A 27,500-nucleotide genomic window follows, 5' to 3' on the forward strand; every position below is an offset into this window, starting at 1 on the left:
CACACACACACACACACACACACACACTGTTTTACAGACAGTTGTATTGACACTTGACTTACTGTCTACAATTTTGTGTAAACAGAATATTGTGGAAAACTAATTTATACTTATTTCAATTACATATTTGCAGTGGTAAAGGTTGGCATTCTTTTATCTGAACATAACACACACACACACACATATTTTGGTACAACCCCAACGATTTCAAGGAATGGTGATGGTCGATTACATCCACTCTGGTACTTGACTGATGATACTTTATCTTATCAACCCCAAAAAGATGAAAGGCAAAGTCAACCTCAGCAGAATTTGAACTCAGTGCATAGAGAGTCAGAAAAAATGCCACTAAGTATTTTGTCCGATACACTATAGATTCTGCCAGTTTGCTACCTTAATGATAAGAAGAATGATAATAGTTTCTGATTTAGGCATAAGGCCAGTAATTCTGGGGAGAGGAAATAGTCAATTACATTGACAACTATTAGTACTTAATTTTATTGATCCTACAGTAATGAAAGGCAAAGTTGTCTATGACAGGATCTAGACTCTGGAGACCCAGAACAAATACTGCAAGGCATTTTATCCAATACTTGAACAATTCTACCTATCCACTGCCATGATAATGATTTTAAATTTAGGTACAATGCCATGGGATGAAAGGCAAAGTCGTTCTGGTTATAAAGAGGTAAAATAATTCTGTTACTCACTACTTCTATTATAATGAGGATTTTTAATATGGTTTGGTTTCAAGGCCATGAATTTTGGCAGTTGGTCATATCCAAGTAATTGACTGGTATTATTTTATTGATTCCAGTGGAGTGAAAGGCAAAAGCAACCCTGACAGAATTTGTGCTCTGAAAAAGAGCTGGAACTAAATATTGCAAAGTATATATATTTCAGCACTTTGCAAATTCTGCCAACCTACCATTTCTAAAAGACAGAATGTGATGGGAATAGCATATTCAGTTTAGCCAACCCTGTTATATACAACTGGTATCTGTTATATATAACCTTTCTGCTATATTTCCTTCAAATTACTGCCTTGAAAAAAATGAAGGCTACAGTGGCTAATATAGTATTAAATACATTTTAGTAGGATGGTCTTGGCTGGAAAACCTTTGATCACAGCTCTGTTCTGTCAGGGTTGAACTAGTATTAAACCATACCAACCAACCAGCTAGCACTTATTTTATCAACCCTCTTGAAATGATAATGCTTGGTAAAAGTTAACTTGAGTGCTAATTGAACTTGGAATCTAGAGGTATGAGATTAAAAATACTGTAATTCTTGTAATTCAACACTCTTCTCTTTTGTGCCAAGCCACGAAACTAAGTTGTGTGCATTTCTTAATTAGTTGCAGGAGGATTGGCAGCATTCATGACATTTATGGAGAGGGGGCACCTAAATTAGTGAGTTCAATGTGGGTGTTGTTTAACTGAAAATTTTGCTGGTTGGTACCTGATGGGTGGATGAAATAATAATTATGAGCTTATCAGATGTTAAAAGTATCATCTGAGCATGACTGTTGCCAGGGCCACCGACTGGCTCCTGTGCCGGTGGCACGTAAAAAGCACCATTCAAGCGTGATCGTTGCCAGCATCGCCTTACTGGCACATGTGCCAGTGGCATGTGAAAAACAACATTCGAGCATGGTCGTTGCCAGTGCCGCCGGACTGGCACTCATGCCGGTGGCACATAAAAGCACCCACTACACTCTCAGAGTGATTGGCATCTAAGACACTTTTGACCTTTTTTGATTTTAAAAATGTGATTCAGTTAATGCAGATTATTGTTGACAATAATGCTTAGGTACATTTACCAGTAGACTTATGGTTTATGTCGTGAAAGAAGTAGGTAAATTCTGCGATTTTCCTCCCAAAATGTATAATGGTGCAGGTATCTACAGCTAGCCTGAGTTGCTAGTCAGTGATCCATTGCAGAAAAGATCTATAGTATATAAGATCTGTTCTTTTTATCTCAAAGTACAGCTTAGCATCTGCATATTTTAGCACAGTGATATACTGCAAATCAGCCTCCATTTCATTAATATATGCAACAAACAAGAGTAGACCAAGAATAGTTCCCTGGGAGACTCCAGGTGTCATTGTTTAGAGTAGAGAATGTTATCCTAATGCCATGAATGTCTCTCTTTGACTAAGAATGAAGGACTTCAGCTAATTATAAAGATTAGCCCTAATGCTCATTGTCGAGAGTTTCAAGTGTTCCATGGTTGCGTATGGTTCCAGGTAAAAAGTATAGGGTAAAGTGTTTAGTGTAGGGTTTGGCAAAAGCAACACAGTAGGAATGGTGAGCGGTGAAGATGAGTTGAATGTTGATCAATGGGCATGGTTGGGTATATAGAAACAGCCTGCTCGTTCAGAAGAGACAGAGAGAGGAACAGTATATTTGTGTACCAGTGTTCACACTGGATTAAAGGGTGAATATTTGCCAATATAGCCAAGACTAATTTTAGTATTACAATCTTGAATGTTTGTATGTGTAGATAGTGGAACGTGAATTTTAAATGTGGGTCACACGTGTTTTGTTACAGTTTAGCAACTGATCAGGGCAAAATTAGTATCTTGACCTTGTGAAATACATCCTTTTATGGTTGAGTTCATGCTGTTATAGATAAAAGCTCATACAAAAACCTTATCAAAAACCAAATTTCTACCTATAATTTCAATATATGTTCCTTTTGGTTTTTAGTATTGATTTTTTTTTTTTTTTAACACGATCTTTTATAATCATTATCTTTAAAACTGTTCCACTATCTCCATTCATTCACCAAAATCAAAAAATTGAGCAACTTTTATTTGAATAATGTGCAATGTACTGAACTTTGGCCAGTAATATAAATATCAGTGTGCTATGGTGAGTAGGCGTCTTATCAGACCAAAAAGAAAACATGTATCAAATTGTTTTGATGTTCATATTTGAAGAAAGAAAATGAAGTTTGAGATTTCGAGAATTTTAGAATTTAGTGATATAAGTATAATATATCATTGTTTTATATTTCCATGTCTGTTTTGTCTTCTTTTTGTCAGCTTTCAGTTATATTGACATTTCCTTTGTGTAAATTAAAAAAAGGAATGTAAAGGTGGAAAAGGAGGTGTTGTCCTTGAGTGAATGTATTGAAAAGTGGGTAAAAGTGGTGAAAATGTCTTGTCTCTCACACACATGACATAGGAATATAGCCTGGCTCTTTCTAATCTTTACATCAACAAACAGTAGTGGTTGGGAGGGAAGCCCCTAGTCCTCGTGTGTTAAGTAAGCTTTTAAATGCTCCCTGCATTGAATACTCTTTTACTTGTTTCAGTCATTTGACTGCGGCCATGCTGGAGCACCGCCTTTAGTGGAGAAAATCGACTGTAGGACTTATTCTTTGTAAGCCTAGTACTTATTCTATCAGTCTCTTTATGCCGAACTGCTAAGTTATGGGGACATAAACACACCAGCATCGGTTGTCAAGCGATGGTGGGGGGGACAAACACAGACACACAAACACACATACATATATATATATATATATATACACACATATATACGACAGGCTTCTTTCAGTTTCCATCTACCAAATCCACTCACAAGGCTTTGGTCGGCCCGAGGCTATAGTAGAAGACACTTGCCCAAGGTGCCATGTAGTGGGACTGAACCCGGAACCATGTGGTTGGTAAGCAAGCTACTTACCACACAGCCACTCCTGCGCCTATAATATTGACACTAGCTTTTGTTATGTCGTTAACCTGTCATCATCACTTTGCCCAACTCTCATTTTACCGACACACTCTATCATTAACCTCTCACGCTTTGTTTTTTTGCTTCTTATTCTGTTTCTTGTTTGTTGGTAAGAGAAGTTCTACCTTCATTTTTTTTTTTCTAAAAGAACCCAAAAAAGCTGATAAAATTCTACTGTTCTAGATTTGATTATATGTTGTATAAAAAAGAAATACAATGCAAATAGACTGGTAGTTAGAGAAACTCAGCTATTAAGCCAGTACATTGTTGACCTTATATATATGAACACAAAAACACACATGATGTTTGTGTGTGTGTTTGTATTTATTCTGTGTTATAATCTGCTCAGGGTCAACTTCAGATCACTGATACAGACTCATATAAAAAAATGTCTAAGTGTTTGATCTTAGTCCAAGCTTGAATGAGGATGAGGTCAGTACTAGAGGTACTTTAGAAACAATGACATGGCATATTTTAAATGTTTTCTTTTCATTTCACTTTATTTGCACAGTGGAGGTGATAGTTATTCTCTAAAATTGGGTGTGTATTTTAACCATAGATGTGTCTCTATAAAAGAATTTGTTTCATAAGAAAATGAGAACACTTTATAGCTGCATGATTAAGAAGTTTGCTTCCCAACCACCTAATTTCAGGTTCAGTCCCACTACAAATCACCTTGGTCTTCTACTCTAGTCCAAGGCCAACCAAAGGTTTGTCAATAGATTTGGTAGATGGAAACTGAAAGAAGCTTGTTGTATGCATGTGTTTGTGTATGTGTATGAAGGTTTAGATCTTATTGTCTTTATAAAAATCATTGTTGTGCAAGCATGGCCCCCTCATTTCCAATCTTCCATGAAAACATGTTCAGCCATGTAAAAATATTACCTTCTTTGGAAACAGATGAGGGTTAGCAACAGGAAGGGCATCTGATCATAGAGAATCTGCCTCAACCAATTCCATCTGATCCATGCAGACATGCAAAAAAAAAAAGATGTTAAACCAATGATGGTGTAATATGAGACCATTATATGTATCTAAATATAGTGGTCATTCTACATCCTATTGTGTACACACACACACACACACACATATATATACTTAGTCTTGATATTAGACTTTATTAGCACCAATTTGAGACAGATGTTAAACGGTGATGATGAGTGCCTGCCATTCTATTACTCAATATTAGATATTATAATACAACAGATATATTATATGGGTTTGTTCCTGTCTCTCTCAAATTGGTATTTAAATATTTTTCATTGCATTTATATCAAACATCTTAGCAGTGAATTCATACTTAGTCTTGTTGTGAAGATTGGATTGTGTTAAAACTCTAGTGAATGAAAGTAGGCCGAGTGTACCTAAGTCATGTGCTCTCCTATTAAACATTTTTATTACAGCATTACACGCTGAATGTCGCACTGCGTGTAGTTTATTATCTTACATAAACCTACTTAGTCTGGTTAAGTCGAGGCCAGTTCTGTTTCAGTAGATCTCTAATAATTGACGTTGTGTAGATGCTCCCTCATTGGTTCAGTTGTGGTTAGTGTTTGTGATCGTTGTCTTTTTTTGTTTAGCATTAGGTCAGCCCAACCCTATCCAAGAGAACTTATCAAAGACACTCCAGCTATGCCCATACCCTTTTTTATATCTTTACCTTCAATTTTAACCAGAATATAAAAGAGCTGGAACAAACACTTCAAGCCATTTTTCCTAATGCTTTACAGTTTTTACAGAAACTGACTTATAATGAATGGAGTTCTAGCTGTAACCACCCTGTCCTTTTCTCAGTATTGTGCATTTAAGTCTATATTATTCAGTGCATCCCTCTCTGTGCAAGATAGTAGGGGTTTGGTTACCATTTCTAGTAGATCAAGTGAGACCGAAAGGATGAAAGACGAAGTTGACCTCGGCAGCATTTGAACTCTGAACATAAGGATGGACAAAATACTGCTAAGTATTCTGCCTGTCATGCTAATGATTCTGCCATCTCACCACCTTTGTTATAATGATAATATTGATGGTTTTACTACCAAATGATTATATGATGAGTCAAGTTGTGAGAATTCTGCTACCTGTTGCATGATTATCCAAAGAATTTCTCACACTGGCACAAAGCCAGATGTTGTATGAGAGTGGCATAGTCAATTGGTTGGATGTTAGTACATGACTGGTATTTATTTTTTATTGATACCAGAGAGATGTGTGATGAAACCAACCAAGGCAGAATTTAAATTCACACAAAGGAAGGTCACTGAATTTGGTACTAGTTTCACTACCCCACTCTCTAAAATACCAACAATCCCTGACCCCGAAAGAGAGCATCTACATCAATGGTTCTCGACTGGGGTCCTTAAGGCACTTGCAGGTCCATATAAGATTTTCTTGTTAAAATTTATCTGTAATAAATTGCTTATACTTCTACAATGCACAAAATATTTCAACATTTTATTTTTCATACAATTTTTAATAATATTTTATTGTAAAAATATGAGGATTTTTTTAAAACATTGGATGGCTATGGGGTGTACCCTAGTAAAATAGGAATCAAAGGGGTCCACAAACAAAAGAATGGTTGAAACTATTGATTCACGTGGTTATTCACCCTGTTAGAAATAGCAGCCAAATCTTTCATAAATTACAACCTACTTTCTTAGGAAAAGACATTGATTAATATGGCTGTGGGTTTCCTGCACATTGGAAAAAAACAGGGTGCCTTTGATCATTGGTCTTCTTGATCAGAGTTGACTTGAATCTAACCAACAACAGCACCAAATCCACTCACAGAACATACCAGCTACCATTTATACCACAGAGAGCAGGCTAGATTTTCAGACAAATATCTTTTGGCTAAATAGAAGGGTAATTTATGCAACTAAAGGCTATAGTAAATTTAGCTAACCTCAGCACCTTATTGACACTTATTTTTAATACCCTCCTTACTCTAAAGAGGAGAGACAAAGGTAGACAAAGTGCCACCTCCTACCTCTCTCAAAAACCTCAATGGGATTTGAAATCTGAACATTAAAGGATAGAGTTGCCATATCGGGCTACAAGGACCAGATTATGTGTACTTTACTGGACTGTATGCTGGAATTTGTATTCAATTTGGGCTGCTACTTTAAAATTCTAACTATTACGAATTATTGCTTTAAATTTAAAAAAAAAAAGAAGTAAATTAGAATTCATCAGTAGACCATACTGATGATTTGTATGTATACTCTTGTTTGAGTCATTTGACTGCGGCCATGCTGGAGCACCGCTTTTAGTCGAGCAAATCGACCCCAGGACTTATTCTTGGTAAGCCTAGTACTTATTCTATCGGTCTCTTTTGCCGAACCGCTAAGCGATGTTGGGAGGACAAACACAGACACACAAACATATACACACACACATACATATATATATATATATATATATATATATACATACATATACGACAGGCTTCTTTCAGTTTCCGTCTACCAAATCCACTCGCAAGGGTTTGGTCGGCCCGAGGCTATAGTAGAAGACACATGCCCAAAGTGCCACACAGTGGGAATGAACCCGGAGCCATGTGGTTGGTAAGCAAGCTACTTACCACACACCCACTCCTGCACCTATATATATATATATATATATCCTCATATATATAGGCTATATATATATAGTGTGTGTGTGTGTGTTAGCAAAATTTTCATTTGGGCTGCATTCTAAATCAATCCACTACTTTAAAAAAATTTTGTGCTACTTTTTATGAAACTGATCTGGCAACACTACAGTGAGTTGAAATCAAATATGCTTTAGCATATGGTTCAGCACTCTACTGCTTCAGCAATTCCACTATTGCAGCAGCCATAGTAATAGTGATTTCTACCTTTTGGTGCAAGGCCACATACATTTTTTTACGAAAGGTTAGTCGACTAAATTGACTTTAGTTCTTTTAGTGGTGCTTTATTTTATCCACCCACCAGAAGGATGGAAGCCAAACCTGACCTGGGCAGGATTTGAACACAGAACATGAAGCAACATGACTAAATATTGCAAGGCAGTTTGTGTGATGTTCTACCAATTCTGTTAGATATATTCACTCTGCCCTTAGTAATAATAATAATAATAATAATAATAATCCTTTCTACTATAGGTGCAGGACCTAGAATTTGTGGGGAGGGGGATAGTTGATCACATCAACCCCAGTACTTGATGACTGGTACTTAATTTATTTACCCCAAAAGGATGAAAGGCAAAGTAAACCTTGACGGTATTTGAACCCAAAATGTAAAGACAGATGAAATGCCACAAAGCAGTTTGCCCGGCGTGCTAACAATTCGGCCAGCTCACTGCCTTAATAATAATAATAATAATAATAATTATTATTATTATCATTATTATTATTTCAAATTTTTTGCCACAAGGGCAACTTGGAGGAGGTGGGGATGACTTGATTACATCTGGTACTTATTTTATCGACCCTGAAAGGATGAAAGGCAAAGTCAATGACCTCAGCAGAATTTGAACTCAGAATGTAGCGATGCGCGAAATACCGCTAAGCATTTCATTCAGTGTGCTAACGATTCTGCCAGCTCACCGCCTTAATAATAATAATAATAGTAATGATAATGATGATTTCTAGCATTGACTCTCAGCAGATTTTAAGTTTGCCACAGTATTTGACTAATGCATATTTCATCAAACAAGAAAGATAAAAGGCAAAGTGGCTTATGCTAAAAACTTAAATGGATTTCACTAAGTACCACAAGGCATTTAGTCCATTGCTCCGTTATTTTGCCATTCACTACTTTGATAAGAAAAGGTGTGTTTTGTTTCCTTAAGCTCAGGTTTACAGGGTAATGTCGGTCTTGGCGATAAACTGACAATGTTAGGCATATATTGACACTTCTAAAGGATTAAGTTGATGTGTGAAGGACATTACTTTCCATTGTGTGTATATGTGGAGGTTATTGTGTTGGATTATTCTGTCTGTAATGGATTAAATATTTAAAGATATCTTTGCATGTCTAAAAAACAAGTTGTTTATTTTAGAAAACAACTATTTATCTTTTGTGCATTTTACATTTTGTCTAACACTGATGAATGTTAGTTTTTCTGTTGATTGAGCATAAAGCTGTTACTGGGGTTATATTTGTTTACTGTAGAAAAAAAAAAACAAATTACAAGGGGTCAGTTTTATTTGCCATGAAGAACGAAAAATCGAAAATACATTAAACATTTCAGACATTTCTCTGAAATGTTTTGATTTATTTAGTTCAGTACTCAAAAGAAAACACACACACACACACACATTTTTTAATTGGTTAACAAGTTACATAAAGGACTCAAGGCTAACAGTATTTTGTGCATAAGTGATATGCAGAAAACTCTCGACTCTTCAGTAACTTATATACAGTTTCAGCTGATTTTGTGTGTGTGTGTGGACATCATGTGATGGTTGTAAATAAGCATCATCATTATACGCAGAAGTGGCTGTGTGGTAGGTAGCTTGCTTACCAACCACGTGGTTCTGGGTTCAGTCCCGCAGTGTGGCACTTTGGGCAATTATCTTCTACTATAGCCTCGGGCCGACCACAGCCTGCTGAGTGGATTTGGTAGACGGAAACTGAAAGAAGCCCGTCGTATATATGTTGTAGGAAGTTCGTAGTAATGGAGGAAGCCCTGTGTAGTTGTAAAATAATTTATTATGGGGTGTGTAAAGCGAATGGGGGTTGGGAGGTGAATGTTTGCATGTAAGTAGGTTAAGTGATTCCTGGCTAAATGGGATTATTTAGATGAAGATGCTAGCGTAGGATCTGTACAGGGTCAAGTAGGTTTACCGATACTTGGGAAAGAAAAAGAGGCCTATATGTAGACAAAAAATACTGTCCTCATATTTTCTATTAAGAAGAGGTAGTTTCGCCGTTAGAATTTCCAGGCGTTCAGTTAAACAGAGAAAGCACTGTCTATTGGTAGAGTTGTAAGGTGTGGTTTTTGCAAGTTTGTGCCATTCTGGATCTATGTGTGACATAAACAGCAATTACATATATCTGTGAATGCACACACAGTCTCTCCCTCTCTCTGCCTCATTCTCTCTCTCTCTGCATACATGTTATATAGATATGTTAACAAAGTCACATAAAATGGCTAATTGCAATTTTTGCATTCTCCATCAGGCCATCATCGAGGATGATGTTACAAGCCGGTTTACAGCTGAAGGTAAGTTTTTTTGCTTTGTTTCTGTCCATTTCTTTTTTCAGTGAAATTACTTAAATTCAATTATCATTATTACTATTATTGATTTTTGATTTTTTTTTTGTATTTACTTTGATTTAAAGATAAACTTGTGCATTACAATAAAAAGAAAACATCAGCTATTATTAAGGCAAAGGAATGGCAGAAGCAGTAGCACACTGGACTAAATGCCATACTGCATTTAGTGATCTCCTTTTACATTCTAAGTTCAAATTGCACTAAAGTCAACAATGTTTTTCATCTTTTTAAAATATTGTACTTGATTTAACCCTTTGGCATGCAGGTTACTCTGTCAAATGTAATTTATTCACTTTTTGGTGCGCTTGTTTATATTCGCAATGACATTATAGGGTAGGCATGAGAGGCAGGATCTGGTCAGCTTGAACCATAAAACAGAATATTTTAGTCAGATTTGACCAGTTTAAATGCTAAAGGATTAAGCAACTGTTTCCCCCCACACACACAATTTTTGACCTTGTATCACAAGTCTGTTTTATATATAACTTGTACCTAATGCTATTGATTTCTGGGTTCAAAATACTCTTGGAGATACAGCTTATGGAGGGATAGCTCCACCATGCTGACTTGCTCTAAAGAAAGACACTATTTACAGTAGTACCCCTGATGCAAATTTTAAAAGGCTGAAATGGACCCTAGCTTTTAATTGTGATTACTTTTTCTAAAACTGTAGATGAGGGTGGTGGTTGACAGGTTCTGTAGAGTATCTGACTAATTATTAAGTAACAGAGATATAAATTATCAGGTGTCTGCATTATGTACCTAGTTTCATCCCCTCATGTTCTGAATTCAATTCTGGCTGGGATCAGTTTTGCTTTTTGCCCTTTGAGGATCTATGAAATATATGCCCATCAAGTATTGAACCCTTCCCTCAAAATAAGTGGGTTTCAGCCTAATCTAGAATCATTATGAAAAGGGTATTAGTAAAAGTTTTAAAATATTGGCAAATTTTATCTATCCCTACTGTTGATTTTATTTTGAATATTGACAATATCAGGTCTAAGGTTAATGTTTAAAGAAAAGAAGTAGTATAGTCAATTATCCACAAATGATTCATGAAAAACTGCTTTCTCTGTCCTATTTATGATGTAATATTTAACCAGAAAATCGTTTGAAAATGCTTTTAACTTGGGGAAACAGCAGTGGTGGTATGATAGAGACAGAGATGATGTAATGTAAAAGTGAGGGAGTGATGGGATATAAAAGGAAGAAGGATGGTGATGTTATGTAAGAGGTAGAGTGGTGGTGGTGTGCTGTGACATTTGAAGCTAGGTGCACTGTCACTGCTGTTACAAAGATAAGCATGCTGCCATCTCACCTGTGTGGTTGAATGCCCTGCTGTCGTAAATTTGTGCATTTTGTCTTGTATTTATATCTTTGTTCTTTCAATTTAACAGAGCTTCAATCATGGAACCTTTTAACTCGAAACAATGATGGGTATCACTTTATAAGGTATTTTATCTCATTCTTCACATTTCTTTTGGATCTTTGCAACCAAAGACAATAATAATAATAATAACAACAACAATAATGATAATAATAATTACAACACTACTACACTGTCCAAAAAATAACTCTGCTAAGAACATCCCACATTTTGTGCAAACGACTATTGATTCAATAGAATAGTTTGATTTCGCCACTTACTCAAATTCTTTAATCATACTCCCTTCGCAATATCCTGCCACTTATATTATGGCATTTGACCCTCAAAGATATGCCCTGGCACTTGCCACCATCGTATATCTCTCTCTTCCTTTACTCAACCATCCCATTTATATTCTGATCCCTGTTCCTTGTGAGTATGCATGGCATTTTGCCACCATCTCTATCCTGCTGTCTCCCACTCTCTCTCTCTCCTTCCCCTACACTTCCCTCTGTCTTCATTCCTGATCTTTCTCTCTCTGGCCTGGTAACCTTGTACTTTCTCTACAGCAAGACACCTGTATCTGTCTCATCTTTCATCATCCAACAAAAGATCACCTCCTCCAATGCCTCCTCCCCTCTGGAAAGCTTTTTTTTTTTGTCTTGCAAATACTTGGTGACCCTGTCAGTGCAGGTACCACTTAAAAGCACCCAGTCCACACTGTAAAGTGGTTGGTGTTTGGAAGCTGTAAAAACCTTGCCAAAACTGACCTCGCCTGTGCTTGTTCCACGAAAAAAGCACTAAGTCCACTCTGCTGAGTGGTTGGTGTTAGGAAGGACATCCAGCTGTAAAAATCCTGCCAAAACAGTCACAGAAATCTGGTGCAGGCTTCTGCCTGGCTGGCTCCTGACAAACCGTCCCACCCATGTTAGTATAGAAGCAGACATTAAATGATGATGATGATGAATAGGGGAAAAAAAGTAGGCAGCAGAATAGCAGATATTATATTCAAGATAATTATTTTATGCTTCACATTCAAATTTATGTATGTAGCAGGTACATGATCTCGCATTTTAGAAGAGTGGCATACTTAATCATATCAACCTCCGTACTTAAAGTACAAGTCAAGTACCGTCATTGATAAACTGACTTTTTTGCATGTGTCTTGAACCTGTCAGACATCACTTTATAGCAAAGCTTAAAGTACTTAGTTAAAAACAAATACTAGTTTGTTTCTTTTCTTTTTTTTTTTGTTGCATTTTTAAAAATTTATTATTATAGTGTCAGTTAAATGAACACTATAATAATACTTAAAATAAAGGTGCCTTAATCTCCCCCTTTTTTTTTTTAATCATTGTAGAATGCAGTAAATTAATCTCTATTTCTTAAAATTGGTATTGTGTTCAGTTAAATATTTTCTAATTGCAGTTAACTAATCTCTCTTGATTCTTACAATGTACAGTTAGCTAATTTTATTTATTATTATTTGCTGTTATTATTACAGTAAAATATTGTATTTTTTAAATTAATATTATTAGTGTACTGTTAAATATTATCTATTTTCTAATTAAGACAATGTGTAGTAAACTAATCAACACTTTTTTTTTTATCATTATAGTGTGCGGTTAACTATTCTCTATTTCGTCGGCTTAATTATCAGATATTGTATGTTATTCCCATTCAGGTGAGCTTTTCTTTTTATTAAATATATATAATTTAAAACACTGTTACAAAGGGAGAATGCGTACAGACAAATACCTGTCTACACCCTATGTAAAGCATCTTGCTCAAGATACTTTATTTCAGGAATCGAACTCACTACCTTATGATTGTGAGCTTGATGCTCTAACCACTGAGCCATGTAAATATAACAGGCATAAACAGCGATGGTACTTAATATTTTGGCAGTTGAATATGTTTGATAAAGGACAGTCTCATATAATTTTGAAGTTTCCAGACAAATTATGTAATTGTGGTAGTGCCAAGTTTAGTTTTATATGATGGATGCCTGCCAAGGAGAGATGATGTGGTTCAAGCCTAGTAGTTTGCATTACACAGACAGGTTCCTAAATTCAACCCTTAGAAGAGGATGGAGCTAATTTGTCAACAAATCATTTTTGTGCTAGGACAAAGGGTCAATCTCTAATACCTAATAAGATTCAAATATAGGTTTGATTTTTTTAAAATTTTAGTTAACATTTATTGTTAACTTGAAAATAAATTATTGAAAATAAATTATTTTATCTTCTTTAACCCTTCAGCATTTAAACTGGCCATTTCTGGTGTCGATGTAATCAACTAGCCCTTCCTCCAAAATTTCAGGCCTTGTGCCTATAGTAGAACGGATTGAACTGGCAGAGTCATTAGCAGGCTGGATGAAATGCTTATTGGTATTTTACCCATTGCTATGTTCTGAGTTCAAATTCTGCCAAGATCAACCTTGCCTTTCATCCTTTTGGTGTCGATAAAAGTACCAGTGAAAGACTGAAGTCGATGAAATTGATGAGCCCCTCCCACTGAATTTCAGGCTTTGTGCTTTTACTAGAAAGGATTATTATTATTATCATTATCATTATTATTATTATTATTATTAGTAGTAGTAGTAGTAGTAGTAGGATAGCAAATAGGCAGAATTGTTAGCTGTATTGACTGGGGAGACTAGGGCAATGGTCATGACCTTTTGCAGGCCACTCCTACACAGTTGTAATCTTTTTCATTTTCATTTTATGGGTTTAGTCAGAGAAGGAAGGGCAGTGTATATGACCTTTTTTTTTTTTTTTTTTTTTTTTTTTTTTTTTTTGAGTCTCAAAGGCTGGTGACAGGATAAAGTGGTGAAGTATGCAAACTGCAATACATTGAGATATCAGGTTCTTCTCAGACCAGAGGCATGGTCTGAAGTGTTGCAACAGAGTGGAATCTGCTACAGACCAGACACTCAAGAGCTAAGTGCTGCTTTAGTGAAGGCCAGTGTCACAGTAATAATATGGGTGGGGAAGGAGAGAAAGGGTTTGTTTTGTTTTGTTTTTTTGTATTTTCTTGTTTTGCCATTTCTGGGAGGTGAGATATAGTAACAAAGATTTGGGTAGGGAGTTCAATAGGCCTGAATATGTGAAAGCCATTGTTGTAATGATAAGTATATGTTTGATGGATGTGGTGGTCTTTGGAACAAAGCCAACATTTATAAATTACCACTGTTTTCTTTATTCTGGTTTGTGAATGTTGACTTTTACCAGTCAATCCAATAGTATGAAAACAAACATATTTCCTCCACCATGAAAACCATTGTTTTGTTGTTTTTCTTTTTATTGTACATTGTTACTGTTTTTTTTAATTTAATTTTTTTTTTTTTTTTTTTTTTTTCTTTCTAGACTTGTCCTTGCAGTCATTGGAACATGCTGGTTAATAGTAACAACAGCTATAATTGGATATCTTCCAAACAGCTTGTAAGTGTTTCTTTAATCTTTTGTCTTTTATTATGGCAGTTGTTGATAAATGTTGGAGCTGGAGCACTAACTGAAAGGTTATGGTTTGTATCTTCTCATAAACACTGCTCTGAGTCCTGGTCTTGAAAGAAAGGAAGAAAAACAACTATTACCCAGAAAATTTGCTCTGTCTGTCTACTGAGCTGTAACTTAATATCACTGGAGTCAGTAGATTCACTGTTGTAAGCAATAACAGAATGGGAAGATCTCTGCAACCACTAGACAGAAAAGTCAAACCTTCAGTTCTGTTCCAATGAACAAATAGCTTGTGAGATTCACCAATAATAACTGTTTGGCCAACATATACTTATGTTTCCTGTGTTTGTCAAGATGAACATTGCTCAATCAATGGCCAATTTTACCACTTACTGCTCTAGAGTGTATCCATAATATACCACAAATGTAGCTGGATTGATGGAATTGTTAAAGCATCAAACAAAATGCCTTGTATTTCTTCCAGCTTTGTACATTCTTTGTTCAAATCCAACCAAAGTCAAATATGCCTTTTGGGGGCCCAACAAAATAAAGCACAATTCCAATGTTGGGGGTAATGGATTGACTAATCCGCTCAACTCAAAATTGCTTATCAAACTCAGCACTGCAAGCCATCAAATGAATTATACCACTGTGCGGTATCTTCTTGTAGTTGGTTGAACTGAGCCAGAGAAGGTTGAGTGTTTCAGCCATAAACACAGCACAAATGTATAGTGATTTAATAGAAACTACAGTTTCTCTCTTCTCTCTACTCAACCAGCTGTGGTATAGTATATTGCTGTGAGTTTAAAATCGTCTTAAATGCTATAATGTTTCGTTACTTTCCCAGCTAAGTTAAACCTGAAGAATTTTTCCCTCCATTTTCAGATTCAAGAAACTTCTCAACCAATATGTCAGTCTAATGAGTCATCGGATTTTAAGCCGAGCCTTTTCCGCGACAATCATATATCACAACAGGTAATTATTTTGATGTTTGACATGAAATTAATTAATACTAACATTGATGATGGTAATAGTGGTAGTGATGGTGATCCTCCCAGCAGCTCTGCCCTGGTTCTACAGATCTTTCAATTGGACATTCTAATCATGATCATGTTGCTTTTTACTTTGTTTATCCAATGTGACCTTCCTTTTTTAAGGTAGTTGGTTGTAATTTAAGAGAGATTTGGCTGCCATTGATGAAAGAATCAAAACAAGCACAGATTTTCTCTTGTTGGCTTGAACTTGCAGAATTCCTAGCACATTGGATTAAAACACTTAATGTTCTGAGTTCAAATTCCACTGAGCTCAACTTTGCCTTTCATCCTTTTGAGGATGAAAATAAAGTACCAGTTGAGCACTGGGGTTCTTGTAATCGATTTACCCTCTCCCCTAAAATTGCTGGCCTTGTGCCAAAATTTGAAACCATTGTAATATACAACAGCAGAAACAAACAGGTGCCAGGCAAAATGTTTTATGGCATTTAGTTATGTCCCCTTAGATTCTGAGTTCAATCCTATCGAGACCAATTTTATTCTTTTACTCTTCTGGGATCAATTAAATAGTCACCATTCTTGTATTGAGATCGGGCTAGTCAACTCATTTCTGGCTCTGTGTCTAATGTTTGTGTATATGTGAACACATTTAGGTTGGTGAGTTATACTACAGCTTTGTTTCAAATTCTTGCAACAATCAACTACAGTAGAAAACGAAACATTTTCAGCTACTAAATAAAAGAAATCCACAATGGATAATGTAATTCTAGATATACTGTCTTTACAAAGAAAAAAAAATGCTGGATGGTCACTTGCTGGGTTGCCTTTGATGATTATGTCAACTCCATTTGGTTTAGCCTGAAGCTAATCAACAAAGTAAAAACATGCCCTACTTAAAGCTTGACTAGTTAGCAATATAAATGAATATAATAGGATATAATGTATAAAATAATGTAATAAGTATTGTTCCAGCAAAGTAAAAAAAAAATTCCATTTATGCAACTATATAAATATAAAAAGTAGATTAGTTTGGGGGGTTTTTTTCGGTTTTTTTTAACAATAGTTGCCGAAAAAAAAAAACAGTTAATGTATGTTGGTTTTAAAATGTCTGTTTACTTTTATGTGAGAAATGAGACAGTTAAATATCTGGGATGAATTATTTTATTGCATATCAGAATTTATGAACAACAGTGTTGTGAGTTACAGGTTTCCAATGGGTTAATCACTAGTTCACTGCTTTTCTAACAGCAGGAATGCCAAGGGAGTGTCTGTAACTTGGGGTAGGGACAAATATCTCACCAGTTTTGTGATTTTACAAACAGAATTGTATGGCTTATATAAATATTAAAGCATTAATTTCATGAGTAGGCTGTTCCATTTATCAGATCAACTGAAACCATCATCATCATAACCGACAGAGTTTCAGTTATATATCTGTGTATGCATGTGTTTGTATGAGTGTTTACATTAATGATTCACTGAAAATCACTGAGCTACAAGTGGTAACATAGTTGTCATTTTCCCTGTCAACAATTCATTCTCTAACTCTATACTTTCAAAGATGTGTGGAATAAGAGATCCCATACTTGAAAAACAGTTAATGGTTAATAAGAAGAAGGCCAACTGGCTGTAAAATGATGCCTCAGTAATATGTATTAATGTTCAGATTTCTCAACGGATTTTTTTTGTTTGTTTTTGTTTCTCAGAGAAAACCGTGCTAAAAATGGTATCTGTGTAGCAAACCACACTTCTCCAATTGATGTAATTATCCTTTCTTGTGATAATTGCTATTCTATGGTAAGTAAACGATTTATCATTCATACCTTTTTTTTTTTTTTTTTTTTTTTTTTTTTTTCTTCACCCTTTAGCTTTCATATCAGCCATATCAGGCCAAAATATTTAACTTGTTTTCAGTTGAAACTAACCAGATAAAATAAGTACCAGTTGAACACTTGAATCAGTGTAATTGACTTAGCCCCTCCCCTAAAATTGCTGGCCCTGTGCCAAAATTTGAATACTGTAGTTGATTAAATTGACTATAATCTAATCACCACCACCACCACCCCTTTATTTCTTTGTACCCGGATCAGAAGTCTGTGCTTGTATTAGAAATTGCTATGGCATTTTATGAGAGACTTGTTTTTTGCTGTCTTTGCTCGATTTCTCTTTTTCTTTCTTTCTTTTTTTACCGTAGTTAATTTTATACACACACACACCAAATACTTTCGTTTATAATTTATCCTTGCAATGTTCTCAGATTTTTGTGACAAATGAAAGAAATCAGTACAGATTATATGCCTGGCAGTATTTATGTCTCTTTTATGGTATGGTTTTCAGTCCTTGGGCTGTAGCCATGCTGAGTCTCAACCTTCAAGGATTTCTCTTGATCATATCAACTCATTTATTTCTGCCTGCACTTATTGATCTCTACATATTAAATTGCTGAAGTTTTGGGTTTTTTGTTTTGTTTGCCTTTTTTAAGGGACACAACTCCTTAATCTTTCAACACTATTTGGGGTATAGGGGTACCAACATGAAATTTTTTTTTTTTTTTTTGGTGTTTCAGTAACAATGTTGGACATTTCAAGGTGCAAGGTTGCTAAACTCATGCCTACTGACCTCTTCATTTCCCAGCCAGATTTGGGACTGGCTCTATCAAAGTTACAGGACTCACTGCACCATTTTAAATCAATACATACACATTATATAAGACTGGTTTCCACACTGTTTATCTACAAGATTTCATTCACAAGGCACTGGTCAGTTTGAGGTTGCAGTAGAAGTCTCATGCACTTGGTACTTCAAGGTAGGACTGAACCTGGAAAAGTAAACTTTGCAACCACACAGCTATACCTGCGCCTCTCTTTGTATTCAGAGTTCATACCCTACTAGGGACCAACTTTTTATATTCACAAACTCAATTAAATAATTGTGAGTGTTGAGTTGGTACCAGTAATATCAGTTCAACTGGACATGCTTCATTCTCCCCAAAGAAATGTCAATGTTTCACCAATCTATATAAATAAATTACTAAATCCAGTATGACTATCATAAGTCATCTTTGACATTATCAATTATATGCTACTTCTCTTTACTCAGGTTGGTCAGGCCCAGGGTGGCTTCATGGGGATCATGCAAAGAGCCATGGCCAGAGCTAATGCACACATTTGGTTTGAACGTTCTGAAAGTAAAGACCGAGAGGCAGTAGCACGAAGGTAATGGTCTTTGATTTTTTTTTTTTTTTTTTTTTTTTTTTTTTTTTTTTTTTTGTAATATTTATTTGTTCAGGAAACATAAAGCAACACTTATAGCCTTCTTCATGAGAGCTTCTTAAATTGGAAGATTAGAATATATGATTTATTCGCGAGTAGTGTGAGTGTATATAATGCCTGTCTGCATATATGTTCGTGTATATAATATACATACATATATATATGTGTGTGTGTGTGTGTGTGTATATAGTTTCAGGCTATGTTCTGAGTTCAAATTCCACTGAAGTTGACTATCCCCTAATAATAATAAGACTGGAGCCTGGTGTTGCCATCCGGTTTCACCAGTCCTCAGTCAAATCGTCCAACCCATGCTAGCATGGAAAGCGGACGTTAAACGATGATGATGAATAAGGTGCTGAGCTGGCAGAATTATTTGCACTCCAAGCAAAATGCTGAGCAGCATTTCATCTGTCTTTACAACCTGAGTTCAAATTCTGAGAAGTTCACTTCCCAACCATATTTCAAGTTCAATCCCTCTGCGTAGCATCTGGAGAAAGTATCTTCTGCTATACCTTGTACCAACCAATACCATGCGTAAACTAAACTAAAAAAAGACCATTTCACATCGATATCCTTTAAGTTCATTTATGAAAAATATGCATATTAAAGCTTCTGTTTTATAATGTGAGCTACAGCCTAACGATGCCAACTGGCAATATCAGTTTTCTGAGGGTTGCACCAATTTGTGCTGATATAATGTAGGATAAGTATAGTAATAATAATATTAATAATAATAATTATCCATGGATGGAATTTATAAATATTTTAAAGCACTGCATTAAAATTCCATCCAAGGATTACTATTACTATATATAATATATATATGTGTGTGTGTATGTATGTACATATATATATATACATACACACACACACACACACACACACACACACACACACACACACACACACACACACACACACACACACACACACACACACACACACACACACATGAGGTCTGATCAATAGGTATCTGGACTGTTGCCATAGTAATGAAGCTAAAGTTCACAGAGTGAAACCACTTGCCACAAATTGATACTGGACTCTGCTGTACATGCGCACTAAGTTTTAACGTTCTAGCTCACTTCCACTGTTTACAGCAGTGCTTGGAAGGAACGTGTGTAGCGTGTGATTGTCGCATTGACTATGACAGAGAAAGTTGTCATGGCATTCTCTTTTTTCCCTCCCTTTTTTTTTATCTCAAGGATTTAGATTGTTAGATCAAGCTCTAATCCATTATTATATTTCTTTGCAGATTAAAAGAACATGTTGACAATGAAAATAAATTGCCAATATTGATATTTCCTGAAGGTAAGCAACACAGGCTAACTGTCTTCAGCCATATTAACAAGAAAAATTATTTATTTCCAGCAAGATTGTTGTTATTGCTTAGTCCTGATTAAGCAGACTTATTATCAAAGATTGTCCAGCTTTGACCATCCAATCTCTCCCTTTCTCTCTCTCCCTTTCTCTCTCTCTCTCTCTCTCTCTCTCTCTCTCTCTCTCTCTCTCTCTCTACACACACTCTCTCTATCTCTCTATCTCTTCACACATACACACACACACTCTCTCTCTCTACACACACACACACGCAGAACCCAGAACCATATGGTTAGGGACTATATGCTAACCACCTACTAATGTAGCATATGCGAGAGCCCCAATCTTCTTAGTACTTCCAGGTTAGTGACACAGTGGTGTATCTTACACAAACAATTTTACTGGAAGATATTCAATGTCTTTTCTAGTGCCTTAGTCAGATGCTATAACTCATAACCATAGAGAAGGCTGGAGAAGATGAAGCTGGACAAGAACTGAGTGTTGATCCTCATATTGTGGCTGTAAACTTTCCAGATTCTTCTTAATGTAAGAAAGGCACCAAAAGATAAAATAATTTCCAGCTTCCATGAACACATGATGATGATGATGTTTGATATAATCCCTATTGCTGGAGTAATCAATCATACTTATTGATAACAATCTCTACTCTTGTCATCTCTATATATCCCTTGTTGTAGTATAATTTACTATAGAATAGATGACATATCTTCTGAACAGCATTTATACCTCTTAGAGTTTTTCAGTTTGCTCTTGACTAAGGCAGTGTTGGAACATCTAGAGTTTTCATTATTTTTCTTTCTTTGTTCTTAGTTATTTTTTCTCTCTTTCTTCTTTCTCTTATCTTCCTTGTATCTTTTCCAGGTACCTGTATAAACAACACTTCAGTGATGATGTTCAAAAAAGGTAGTTTTGAAGTTGGAAGAACAATTTATCCTGTAGCTATTAAAGTAAGTGTCTCTTTTATCTTGAACTTTACTGTAAATGATACTCAGGTACACTACAACTTATCAGAAAAGGTTAAAAGAGGGGATAGAGAGCAATGCACAATACACAGAATGAAATACAAACAAGATAGAAAAGTGAACATTGAAAGAGGCATAAAGAATAAGGGTACATAAGCATATCAGGTGTACATTTACATATTTAAGAAAGCATAGGATTTTTGAAAGATGCTGTGTCCTGACAGTTAACAAATACAGGTGGGGTTTTTTAAATTTCATGTTTTTAATAACAATACTCATCATCATCATCATCATCGTCATTGTTTAACGTCCGCTTTCCATGCTGGCATGGGTTGGACGATTTGACTGAGGACTGGTGGAGCCCAAAGGCTAAACCAGGCTCCAATCTGATTTGGCAGAGTTTCTACAGCTGGATGCCCTTCCTAACGCCAACCACTCCGAGAGTGTAGTAGGTGCTTTTACGTGTCACCCGCCCGAAGGCCAGTCAGGCGATATTGGCAACAGCCACGCTCAAAATGGTGTATTTTATATGCCACACGCACAAGAGCCAGTCCAGGGACACTGGCAACGATCTCGCTTGAAAGTCCTTACACATGCTGCGGGCACAAGTGCCAGAAAGGCGACGCTGGGCACAGGTGCCATCCCGATTTCGCTTTCGCTTGCTCCAATAAGTCTTCGCAAGCTGAGTTTCGTGTCCAATGAAGGAGACGACGTATTGTTAACACATAATGTAATTTATAGTATTTTTCATCATTGATATGGAGGCAGCCAGGTCAATCTTGTTTCAATAACCACTCATATCATTGGAAAGATACTGAGTCAAGTATTGTGTTTGGGTAATTGTATTTGGCAGTTGTATTTTGGCAACTGTACTCTACTAGCATATTGTACTCTACTCTTCATTCCTTGATTTCACCATGTAGATGCTGAATGTTGGCATGTCCTTTGAGCTTTAAAGCTCAAATAATTTTAGTGAACTAGACAATGTCCTTATAAAGGTCACACTTATCTGCCATCCAAAATATCATGCAGTCAATAAACTGTCAACAAGGATAAGATAAGATAAGCTGGAGCCTCACTGCATTACAGTGATGTCCATTTAAAAGCAACCTTAAAGGGAAAAATCAATGTTGACATATAAACATGGGACTGGGAATGAGGCTATGGAGTGTATCTGGATCAGAGAGGAGACACAGAAGAAAAGCAAAAATATCTAATGGCTATCCAGTATATGTCTCAAGGGAGATTTTGCAAGCAGCCCAGAAGACATCTATTGAACTACTGGCAGATGTCCAGTAAGTACATTGTGAACATCTAGTGGGCATCTGAGGATCAATATACCTATCAAACATGAGGAGGCCTGAATAATTTTTACAACTTCTTGCAGGATACGAACCAAATATTCTGGAATTGATTTTAAAAAATTAATGGAACAAACTGCTAAAAAAAAAACATAACATTGAAGTATTTAAAACAAAACTCAGTGACCTTCAAATTATGGCCACACCATGAAAAATTTGTTTTCAATAAATTTTTAAACAATAAGTTACCATGGGTGTGTGAATGTTTGTAGATATTCTTGCTCCATTACTTTTGATTTTCTCTGATAAGTGATATTATATAGGCAAGGCTATAAGGCGCAAGCATGGCTTTGTGGTAAGAAGTTTGCTTCCCAACCACATAATTTCAGGTTCAGTCCCACTGCATGGCATCTTGGACAAGTATTTTCTATAGCCTCCAATGTCTTGACTAGATTTGGTAGATGAAAACTGAAAGAAGCCTGTTGTCTATATGTGTGTTTCTAAACACTACTTGATCATTGGTGTTGCCATGTTTATATCCCCATAACTTAGAAGTTTGACAAAAGAGACCAATAGAATAAGTACCACACTTAAAAAAAAGTAAGTACTGAGGTTGATTTGTTCAACTAAAATTCTTTTGGACAGTGCCCCAGCATGGCCACAGCATAATAGCTGAAACAAATAAAAGAATAAAAGAATATAATTAGGGCTTTTATGTTCTTATTGAAATAAATCCATCCATTATCATCACCTGCACTACTTTCCTTTTTGCCATCTCTGAAAGGAGATACTTTCCGTGTTCGAAATCAGATGTTACTGGCCACCAACATATTCAAAAAAGAAGTCGCTGCCCTTCAGGGGTTTTAGATTGGACAATTGAACAGGAGTTCACTGCTGCAGCTAACAACCATCGCATTGGGACTACTGACCATGTTATATAGCTTGGAGTTCAAACTATGCAACAAACATCATGTATTGGTGTGTCTAGTTAAGGTACATAACTCTGCATGCCTGAGAATCTGCTTATGCAGTTGTGTAGTTTATTTACTCGTCGATATTTGAACTCAGAACATAAAGATGAACAAAATGCTGCTAAGTATTTTGCCCAGCATGCTAACAATTTTTTTTTTTTTTTTTTTTTTTTTTTTTTTTTTTTTTACTTTTTGACAGTATGATTCAAGATTTGGAGATGCATTCTGGAACAGCAGCAAAGCCAATTTACTCAGACATTTGAGTGACATCATGTCTAGCTGGGCCTTAGTCTGTGATGTTTGGTACCTACCATCAATGACAAAAATGGTGAGTTTATTGTATCATTTCAAATTCCTTCTAGTGTAAAGTCGATATCTAAAAGTTTTATTGTCAATTTTCAATATTGGTGCAAATCTACAAATTTATATGGGAAGCGTAAAGTTGATTGAATTAAGCCACCACAATTCTTTGACAAGAGGAAAAACAATGGGCCATGATGGCACCTTTTCAAATTCCACCCGTCTAACACCCGTGGACATGTGTACAAAGTCAGAGTTATTGTTAGTAAGATGGTTAATAATTTTATGAGCATCTGCCAAGTCAGCTGCCAGACATCGGAGTTTCAATGTATCCATGCCCAGGGAAGTAAGGCGTTCAGAATATGGCAAATGCCTGATGGAGGGTATTCTCTTGGTTGCACGTCGCTGAACGGTTTCCAGACGATTAATATCCTGGGCAAGATGGGGGTTCCAGACCGGAGACGCAAATTCCAGGTGAGACCGCACCATAGCTATATAAAACCTCAGATAGATAACCGGAGAGCGACTCACAAAGGACTTGGTAAGTGATGCCAAGACACCCTCAGCCTAGAGGGGCAATTAAATACTATAAAATATGCCAGTGCAATAGAATACTAATTCTGCCACTAAAAAGATATTTCTTTTAAACGGAAGGTAAGATGTTCATATGTTAGCCAAACAATTTGAACTTAAGATGTTCAAATCTTAACTCTGTAACACTATTATCTTGGTGCTTTATTATTCTTTCCTGCAAGACAGTGGAGTGGCAGAATCATCAAAGCCTTAGAGAAAATGCTTTGTAATATTTAGTTACATCTTTTTACATTATTGGTTCAAATCCAATCAGGAATGACAGGTTTTTGTGCTGAAAAGGAGATGAGGTTTAATCAACTGAATTCTTTCCTAAAATAAGCTCTAGTCTAAATACTGGAGATGTCTTGCAAACAACTCGCACATGCAAATGCTACCAGTCGAGAACTCCGCATACCGGAAGCCAGCAAGTGTATGAGGTCATCAGGAGAGAATGCGCGCCGTTTTGGGGCCTACCTCTCGACGGCATCAATGCGCACCGGCCCCCCTCACTGATATGAGGCCCCGCTTGCTAGATCAACTGGTTATTAAAAACAAAGCTCAATATTTCTCTAGCTTTATATTGACTTTATCCTCACCCAAAATAAGTATTGGTGCAAGTGCTGGAGATTGATAAATTGGCCTCATCCAGAAATACCCTCACCCCAAAATTTTGCAGGCCCCATGCCTGTGTAAGAATTCCTTACTTTTTTTCAACCATGTTCATCATCTTCATATGATTGTTTATTTATTTGTTTTAAAAAAAAATTTCTTCTCTTTGTAGGACGGTGAAGATGCCGTGTCATTCGCTAACAGAGTAAAAGCTGAAATTGCTAGAAAAGGAGGATTAGTGGACTTGGAATGGTAAGTGACATGACAGCAAATGTTTCAGCCACAAACTCTAACATCAAAGTCTTTACAAATAACTTACTAATAGTTCTCATAAGGAGTTCAAATTCACTGCAGTTGGTTAGCTAAGTATTTTAGCAGTAAACTTAGTTCTCCAATCAATGTAAAATAGTAGAAACCAAGGAAACTAGTGATAATCTGTGTCAGTAAATAGTAAGTATAAAATGTTTACAAAGTGGTACAAGTTAGTTTACTATGAGAAAGAAGAGAACTCTGTTTTTAAGCTGTGCCCTTCAAGTAGAGAGATGGAGGGCTTCCTTTGAAACATTAAAGCTCCCCTCTTCTTCACAGTAACCTAACTTTGCATGTGTGTATGTGCCAAACTATTTTCTCTACAACACTAAATTGTCTACAAATCTTGACTCTGTCAAAAACAGAATCTAGTGAACTCCTTTTACAATCAAATCCAAGTACAATGAGTACAGGTCAGTTATTAGAAATCTCAGCCAGTTTATACTGTGTCCTGTCACCATTGCTGCATTCCATCCGTTTATCTAAGTGTATGTCAGTCCCACAGAAATTCTGTAGTTCACTGATGTAAGCTGCAGTGCTAACAATGTAAAATTAACAAGTGTTGTATTTATTGACTTGCAGTGTTTGTGTGAATGGGTATATACATGTATATACCCACTTGTGGGAGATGTAAGGAATAGTGATTTATGGGAGGAGGGAGAGAAAATTACATGGAGAGGGCATGTGTGTGTGTGCGTGCGCTCATGCGTATATACACACAAACACACACTCATATCTTCATAGGGTACAGGTATGATTGAGGGTCGTGCAGTTTGGTTCACAATCATGAAATCTCAAATTTGACCCCACTGCATTGGAGCTTGGCCCAGTGTCTTTCATGATAGAATTAAGTCAACCCAAACCTTGTGAATGAAATTAGGTAAATAGAAACTGTGAGGAGATGGCGGGTGGGGGGGCACCATTGGATGGATGACTGGTATCTGTGATACAAAGGACCAGGCTTGTCATACACTGTGGCTGCCTAATGATTACATTAAGAAGGGAAAGTCTCTGTGGAATTCTCAAGCACCGACAATGGTAAATAGTTCTATTGATCAAAGAACTAGAATAACCATCAGCCATTTACTCTTGCACGCATGCATGTTAGTGAATGAAGATAATTTAACTGATTTACTGTCAGAATCACTTAAACTAAAGACAGACAAAACGCCACTAAGCATTTTGCCCAGTGTGCTAACGATTCCACCAGCTCAATGATCCTTTCTACTATAGGCACAAGGCCTGAAATTTGGGGGACGGGCCAGTCAATTAAATTGACTCCAGTACGCAACTGGTACTTAATTTATCACCCCCAAAAAGATGAATGGCAAAGTCAACCTTGGCAGAATTTGAACTCAGAACATAGCAGCAGTTGAAATACCACTAAGCATTTCGCCCAGCATGCTAATGGTTCTGCATGCTAATGGTTCATGCTAATGGTTCTGCCAGCTCACTGCCTTATATACATCAGCTTAGTAATGACAGTTATTTTTTTTTTTTTAAATCAATTGAAGCAATATAAATATAGTAACAAAAAGTTTAACAAAAAACTTTCCTTTTCGAGTTCCATTTTTGCTTTACCTATATTTGTTTTTTAACATTTTCACTTTTCTCTCTCTTCAGGGATGGTCAGTTGAAACGGACACAGGCAAAAGAATCTTTAAGAAGAAAGCCACAAGAACAGTACAGCAAAACTATCAAAATAGACTGAAAAAATATACAAAACAAAAAGACAAAAAAAAAAGCTAAAGAAAAGTAAATCAAAAATGAAAAGAACTCAAAACAAAAATCCACATAAAAAAAACATTGAACAAATGCAAATAATGAATTTAGTTGCTATTAATAATTTTTTTTAGCAATTAGAATGGAGTGGGGGGTGGGCCTTTTTTTGTTGTTTGTTTTTTTTTAATATGCTAATGAGCAATAAAGCAGTTCTGTTTCCATTTCTTTCAACTCCTCCTCCTCCTCCTCCCAGCTGACTCTTCACTCTTCTGCTTCCTTGCTTGCCCCTCACCTCACCTCTCTCTCTCAGATCTCTGTTGAAGATTTTGGAAACAGT

At 36.2% G+C, this 27,500-nt stretch overlaps 1 protein-coding gene across 1 annotated transcript in view; it reads left to right on the forward strand.

Moving 5' to 3' along the window:
* Positions 1-27,500, forward strand: part of LOC106876389 (glycerol-3-phosphate acyltransferase 3) — a 52,751-nt gene that overhangs the window by 24,256 nt on the left and 995 nt on the right. The window contains exons 4-15 of the mRNA XM_014924906.2: positions 9,891-9,933; positions 11,385-11,439; positions 12,972-13,037; positions 14,722-14,796; positions 15,697-15,786; positions 17,510-17,600; positions 18,903-19,018; positions 20,331-20,386; positions 21,278-21,363; positions 23,850-23,978; positions 25,305-25,384; positions 27,065-27,500. The exon at positions 27,065-27,500 is cut by the window's right edge and continues 995 nt beyond it. Of these exons, the coding sequence (XP_014780392.1) occupies positions 9,891-9,933; positions 11,385-11,439; positions 12,972-13,037; positions 14,722-14,796; positions 15,697-15,786; positions 17,510-17,600; positions 18,903-19,018; positions 20,331-20,386; positions 21,278-21,363; positions 23,850-23,978; positions 25,305-25,384; positions 27,065-27,152 (975 nt within the window). The 3' untranslated portion in view covers positions 27,153-27,500. The remainder of the gene's footprint in view (positions 1-9,890; positions 9,934-11,384; positions 11,440-12,971; positions 13,038-14,721; positions 14,797-15,696; positions 15,787-17,509; positions 17,601-18,902; positions 19,019-20,330; positions 20,387-21,277; positions 21,364-23,849; positions 23,979-25,304; positions 25,385-27,064) is intronic.

The sequence above is a fragment of the Octopus bimaculoides genome, chromosome 14, assembly GCF_001194135.2.
Source record: "Octopus bimaculoides isolate UCB-OBI-ISO-001 chromosome 14, ASM119413v2, whole genome shotgun sequence".
Lineage (NCBI taxonomy): Eukaryota > Metazoa > Mollusca > Cephalopoda > Octopoda > Octopodidae > Octopus > Octopus bimaculoides.